The sequence below is a fragment of the Arachis duranensis genome, chromosome 7 (assembly GCF_000817695.3).
Source record: "Arachis duranensis cultivar V14167 chromosome 7, aradu.V14167.gnm2.J7QH, whole genome shotgun sequence".
Classification (NCBI taxonomy): domain Eukaryota; kingdom Viridiplantae; phylum Streptophyta; class Magnoliopsida; order Fabales; family Fabaceae; genus Arachis; species Arachis duranensis.
Genome location: NC_029778.3, coordinates 45,418,941 through 45,426,005, shown reverse-complemented (window position 1 = coordinate 45,426,005; position 7,065 = coordinate 45,418,941). Strand labels below are relative to the sequence as shown.

Genomic DNA, 7,065 nt, shown 5'->3' with positions numbered 1-7,065 from the left:
TCCTTTTTGACATTCTATGTTTCGTCTTTTGTTGCCTTAATCACCAGTCATGTTACTGCCACCTTTTTCTCTCCTCTTATGTTCCCTCTCTTGATCTTTCCCTCTTCTTCATTCACTCTTTTAATTTGTTTATCATTTTTTAATTGAATTAGCTCTTGACCTAGTTCAAAAGAATGTCATTATCGTTGCTTGAGGATAATCGTCAGAGGTAGAATCATGACGTCAAAGGCAAGATCGTCGCCGTCTTTATTGTGGCGATTAAACAAAACAAATCAAAGATAAAAAGGAGAATTTGTTTTGAAGGGTTTGGGCAAGGGCCTGCCCGAGATTAGTGAATAGGGTTCTCGAAGGTTGCCAAAAAATAGATCTAGTTTGTTCTCTTTCACCATCTTTACCATCGTCACCATCTTCTTCTTCTTCTTCATCATCCACTTACTCCACCACGTGATCCTCCATGCCATTGCTGAAATTGGAACAATCATGCTCATTGGTGACTATTTGATTTTTCCTTGGCAATTATGAATTTGGTGGTGGTACTGTCGTTGGTGTTGGTGACAATATGCATAAGTTTCAATATAAAGCCTTAACAATGAAGAACGAGACCTTCAATATAAGAAGACACTATACGATGCCATTTTCTAATTATAGATCGAAGAAGGTTTTGTCTTTTTCGCATAGGTAGACTCTTAACTATTATGTGTGTGAGTTTACTTGCCAACTTAATATTTTTTGTTAGTGAGTCATGTCAAAAAAATAGACATAAGACTATTATATATGATAAAAAATATTAAAAATTAATCTGTGTATTAATTTTTTTAAAGATTAAAATATTTTTTTTTTAATTTTTGAAAATTAATTTGGATAATTACCCTTTTAGCCGGTCTCCAATTTTAACCAGGCTAGATCAATGTTTGCGTCACTCGGCACGGTTGAACCAACAATTAGGTTTGGGATTCTTAGTTTCGTACTATCGGCCGGGGCTACAACATCTGTACTCAGCCGTCGCTGCTACCTCTGAGCTCGTCGTCACCGCTGCTTCCCCTGAGCTGTTCTCCGTCGCTCTCTGCTAGTCGTAGTCTCCGGGCTCTGTGCAGGTAGGTCTGGGCTAAACCAAACCCAGCTCCTACAGTTCCCATGCAATGCTTGAAATGATGTTTTTGATTGTGTCTAGTCTGAAGAACTTGGTTGAGAGGTTAATAAGCAATACCCTTTGTTGTTGCTTTTTCATCCTTTGCCACCAATAGAGATTCCAACCCCCCCTCTCCCCCTCTCTCTCCCACTCAAGCAGTCAAGCCTAGCTTTAATTTGCATAAGTCTATGTCCATAAGTTGGCACCAAGGCATCAAATGTTGCTGTTGATTTATCACGTGTATGCTAAAGGAAACACCAAGCCTTCTTTTATCAACACTTTTAATTTCTATCAGTTTAATGAATACTTTTATTAACATTGCTACTCCACAAAGATTATTGTATGAAAAGCTAATACCTTTAGAAGACAACGGCTGATTCTCTATCATGCGCTGGCTTCAAACTATTTGTTAGTCATTGTTGGAGCCTAAATAGTAGGCATTGGTATTACTTGTTGCATTACTTGCATGATATGCCAATACTCTATCTACATTTTGACTTTTGCAACCTTCACAAGTGCATGTTTAATTTTCAATTAAATACCCCAAAAAAATTGAAATTAGTATACATCAATCTGACTATTGATGCCATAATTTGTGATGCACTCATAAATAAATAAATAAACAAATAAATAAAAGCTCATAACCATATCAAAAGAAAGTACTTATTTGATGTTTCTAATTGTGTATTTCCAACGGCATTTTGAATTGGGTGTTGCTGCCAATGAAACATCACAATTAATTAAAATTGATAATTTTTAGGCAGAGTTAGAGACTTTAGATTGAATTAAGCCAAAGACACTGAAAGCAATTAGCGATAGCTCATTAGATAGTGATATCAGAGACAGTAAATTACAGTTATTAGTGTAGATATTTAGAGACAATATTAAGAATATCACTAACTATAATCGTGTAAATATCTATATCACTAAGTGTAAGTTTACTGTGATAGTTATATTCTCTATGTATCTGATGTATGATGTGATTAATAGGTTGGGAGTTATCTAGAAAGAATTTCACTAACTGTAATCACGATTGTTTTTTCTGGCTTTGAACTGCTGCAGGACCACCATAAGATATTCAGTACCAGTTTTGCCAAAATGAGGCAAGATTTGATCTACAAAGTCTCCAAATGAGGTGCAATTTATTATATTGAATCTGCATTATAAGTAAAGAGATATTAGGCACTCATAAATTCTCAAATCGAATAGCACGGTCTAAATAAAGTTTGAAGTTCCAATTGAGCTTTGATGTAACAATAGTAAAAATGTCAAACTTTGGAGCCGTTTTAAAACTAGAATAAAAGAAGTTAGGAGATTGAAGACAGTAAAATTGAGAACAGAGAGGGACAAAACAATTATGAAGTCATCGTGTTTAGAGAGCAGGGAAATGATAGCTATGTGTGCAAGTGAATAGATTGGACTACGAATCTCAATGTATTCTTGAGCTGGTAGAAATAATTATTCAATAGTTAACCAAGTGTGTCAGATTTCAAACATAAGGAGCATATTGGTTTAAGACATTAGTCAAGTCGAGAGTGTTAATCAATGGTGAATGTTGCTTACATGCATGCAAATAACATTGCTTTTTCATCTTTGCTGCCCAAGCTATGGCTTAGAACAATCATACAGATTTTGTACACCAATCAATTGACAGCTCCATTATTGTTTTAATATTTGTTGATTTAATCTGCACTAATTTCTATGCAGGTTTGCATGCAAAGATATATGCCAAAAAAATGTTTGAAGCACACCTTGTATAAGTAAAAGTGCAATCAATTCCTCAGTACCACATAAAACTGTGAAAAGGCTGCTACATTGTAAACCACATCTGGTGCATAAATTTTTCCTACACCACCTTGAACATGATGAAGGCTACTGCTGCATTGCATCCTTGTCTGAGCTCCTGCAGCTTCAATTGCCGATTGGCATTAAGGCAGTTGGAATGTGTTTGATTAATTAGGCCATGAACATGTTTGAAGCTTGCTTCTTTGGAGTGGGACTAAAGACGTAATAGGAATAGTGGATTTGGTTTAGCCGGGGAGTCAAAGGCTAAGGTGGAGTCAACTTCCCATGCAATACTTCCCTCTACTAAACTTTGCGGTGTCAATTATCTCAACCCTTTGGCCATCACTACATTCCTCCATATGTTGTCACAATGGGAGAGACGCATATTATTTGAGTGTGAATTGCTCCACTATGCATATTTCATGTTAAAGCATTGCATAACACTTTATTTGCATGTACCCGTTTTTGAAGCTAACACGAATTCCTCACTCTTCACTCTCCTATTGCTCTTTTCTCTTGGATCATTGTTCATCCCATAATAAATCATTTGCCTTTCTCAGAACCCTCCATGCTCATTTCATCAAATTGGGTTTTAACTCGTATTCATATCTGGGTAATCGCTGTTTTGATCTATACTGTGAGTTTGGCCAAATCAATGATGCCGTTAAGGTGTTTGATGAAATTACTTATAAGAATTTGACATCATGGAACATTTATTTGAAGGGGTTTCTCAAAAGTGGCCACCTTGGGGAGGCATGCCACTTGTTTGATGTAATGCCTGTCAGAGATGTTGTTAGTTGGAACACGATGATTTCGGGTTTTGCACTAAATGGGTTTTGTTGTCAAGCCTTTGAGCTTTTTGTTGAGATGCAGGGTACTGGTGTGAGGCCAAGTGAGTTCACTTTCTCAATAATGACGTCAATTGTGTCAAGTCCCTGTCATGCTAAGCAGGTCCACAGTAGGATGATCAGGAGTGGTATTGATTTGTCCAATGTGGTGCTTGCAAATTCGGTGATAGCTATGTATGGGAGACTTGGTCTTGTTGATTATTGCTTTGGTGTGATTTTGACCATGGAGAACTTTGATGTTATATCTTGGAACTCTTTGATATGGGCCTGTTGTAGAGCTGGATATCCAGAGTTGTCTCTTGAGCAGTTTCATCAGATGAGAGCTATGGAGTTTTTACCTGACCAGTTTACGTGTTCGATATTGATGAGTGTCTGTTCTAACTTGCAGGATTTGGGAAGGGGTAAGCAAGTTTTCACCCTTTGTTTCAAGTTGGGATTTGTTTCAAATAGCACTGTGTCAAGCGCTGCTATTGCCCTCTTTTCCAGATGCAACAGATTGGAGGACTCCATCCAGCTCTTCAAAGAACAAGATCAATGGGATTCAGTTCTATGCAATTCCATGATTTCAAGCTACACGAAACATGATTTAGTGGAGGATGCATTGCAACTCTTTATGCTGACCCTGAGGAAGAATATCAGACCAACAGAATACATGATAAGTTGTCTTCTGAGTTCAGTTTCAATTTTCATGCCAGTTGAAGTAGGTAATCAAATCCATTCTCTGGTTCCTAAATTAGGTTTTGAGTCAGAAGTAGTTGTTGCCAGTTCTCTTGTTCATATGTATGCAAAATTTGGATTTATTGATGATGCCTTAAACATCTTCAATGAAATGAAAATAAAGGATTTGGTGTCATGGAATACAATAATGATGGGAATGACTTACAATGGCAAAGTGCCTGTAACCATGAAGCTCTTTAAGGAGTTAATTGGAGAACCTACACCACCAGATAGAATTACACTTGCTGCAGTTCTTCGAGCATGCAACTATGGATGTTTAGTTGATGAAGCAATTAAAATATTATTATCAATGGAGAAGGAATTTGGCGTAGAACCTGGGGAAGAACATTATGCTTATGCTGTGGAGTTGTTGAGTCAAGCTGGTATGATCAAAGAAGCGATGGACATTATTGAAACAATGCAATGTAAAACCCCCTCCAACATTTGGAGATCAGTTCTTTCTGCATGCGCAATCCATGAAGACTTGTGTGTTATTGAAAGAGTTGCAGAGAGAATAACAAAAAGCGAACCGCAGACATTGTTTCCATATTTGGTGTTGGCTCAGGCTTATCAGATGAGGGGCAAATGGGAGAGCTCAATTCGAGCCAGGAAGGCTGTGGAACAAAGAGGTGCTAAAGAGTTCATTGGATACAGTTGTGTAGCGATAAAAAATCAGGTATACTCGTTCGCATCAAATCAATTACAGCATTATGGAGGCAGGGATCTTTATTTGATTTTGAATTTACTGCTCTGGGAGATTGAGAATGAAGGGTGTGCCTAGAAAATCCGTAAGACAAAAAGGAAATGTAAACAAACGGATGAAAGTTTGCTGCAGCCCTTTCGAAAAATATTGAACTGAACACCTAACTCATACTCCCGTTCATCACTATTGGTAAATATGCCGTTCATTATGCAGCATTCAGCGGCTTATTGCAAAAACTACTTATCAGCTTGCCTTCTCCAATCCTTGCATTTTGAGTCTCCAAAAGCTGAGGTGGTACAATTGGAGTTGCAGCAGTATTTCGTCGACCATGGTGATGAACTGATGATAACCAGGTAATTAATTACTATACCAAATAACTATCATTATAGTAAACAAAATAATAAAACGCATTTTAGGTAATTTTAATTTGGTTTTTATCTCTTTGGGGTTACACAGAATGGAACAGAAGAGATCCATGAATCAAGTTGCACGGGTCCTTTTGTTACCAACTTTGTAAATTCCCATTGTGCCATTGTGGCAGTCTAATGCTAGCTGACATTGCGCTAATGATGTAAAACTCAATTTAGCCATTATTTGGACTAAATTGAATGATCTAACATCTGTGAAATTTAGTTTATCGAGGAACCAAATTAAGTTCCACACTTTTAATGTTATGTGAGCTAGATGTTAAATTGTCACAATTTTCATATAAATATTCCGTTAACTATTGTGATGACAGAAAGATCATCTTGATTCATGGTTGTAAAAACTCAGATCAATTGAGGATTATCACTTTTAAAAAGACTAATTTCATTTATCGACTATATAAAAATTTTTATATTATTTTTATTGATGTAAGAATATTCAATTAGATACATGTATAAGAGTTTTTTCATTTACACCAAACAGAATGGGTTACGTGTAGAGAGACTAACAAGCAATTATTACAAGTAAGTATTTATGACCAAGAAGTTACAACTTACAACCATATCGAGTTCTTAATTGAATACTTGATAATTCAACAAAATAGGGGTGAAATAAAGAATAAATAAATCTTAATATTTCAACAAATATCAAATGAACAAAAGAATTGAAGACCTCTCCAATAACTTAGGATTGCCTAACAATTCTGTATACTCTAAAATAAAAGAGAGAACTAACTAGTTTAATTTACATGCAATCCTGTTCCTGATAACACTTAAGATCGCTTCTTATCATAACTATGAAGGGATGGCGATTGAGGACTCTTTGAAGAGGGGGAGGGTTCTCCTTCCGGCGGAAAATCGGAGAGCAAAGCCAGCATCTGCCGAATGCTCACAGACCGTGCAGGTTTGAAGCTGTGGGTTCTCTTGATGTTCTTGGAAAAGATATTTGATGAATTTGAAAGGATAAGGTATACCAAAGCCTGTACTAGGAAGAACACTGCCACCTTCAACAGGATGTCACCTAAGCTGCTCTCCATAGTTATAAAAGAAAATAGCACCCTTTGATGATTGATTAATGAAATCTTTTGCTCTAATAATAAGAAAGAACACAATTAATGAATTTATGTAGAAAGGATGGTATGCAAGCGTCCTTATAAAGGTTTTACGTAATGTGTGGAAGGACATGTTGGACCAACATTTGGATTTTGGAAAAGTAAACGAATAGTTTGACCTGTTACCACGTTGAAAATGTGGGAATATGGAGGCGGAAATTTCATTGTTATCCAGAAACAATTAATGAATACGTGTCAAGGGCACGGTGGTCATTAAAGTAAATTATGAAAATCCCGATTAGGAGGATAATTGCTTGTCTGACGTAAATAAAAGTCAGAATGAAGTTTCCTATTGAAACGTAATGACTTGATCAATGGAGGTGATGACTCATCAGCTTGATCTAGA

At 36.6% G+C, this 7,065-nt stretch overlaps 2 protein-coding genes across 2 annotated transcripts; one reads left to right on the top strand and one right to left on the bottom strand.

Annotated features, from left to right (window-relative positions):
- Positions 1–970: 970 nt before the first annotated feature.
- On the top strand, positions 971–5,975 carry LOC107458858 (pentatricopeptide repeat-containing protein At1g43980, mitochondrial; the record flags this gene model as incomplete). Its single annotated transcript, XM_052252013.1, is given in 3 exon segments — positions 971–1,094; positions 2,192–2,264; positions 2,837–5,975. A coding segment is annotated over 1 exon segment (1,893 nt). The 3' UTR covers positions 5,261–5,975.
- Positions 5,976–6,154: 179 nt separating this feature from the next.
- Positions 6,155–6,735, bottom strand: LOC107458859 (uncharacterized). The gene has a single exon (XM_016077068.3). It carries the CDS (start codon positions 6,642–6,644, stop codon positions 6,381–6,383), a length of 264 nt encoding a protein of 87 aa, XP_015932554.1. The 5' UTR covers positions 6,645–6,735; the 3' UTR covers positions 6,155–6,380.
- Positions 6,736–7,065: the final 330 nt, after the last annotated feature.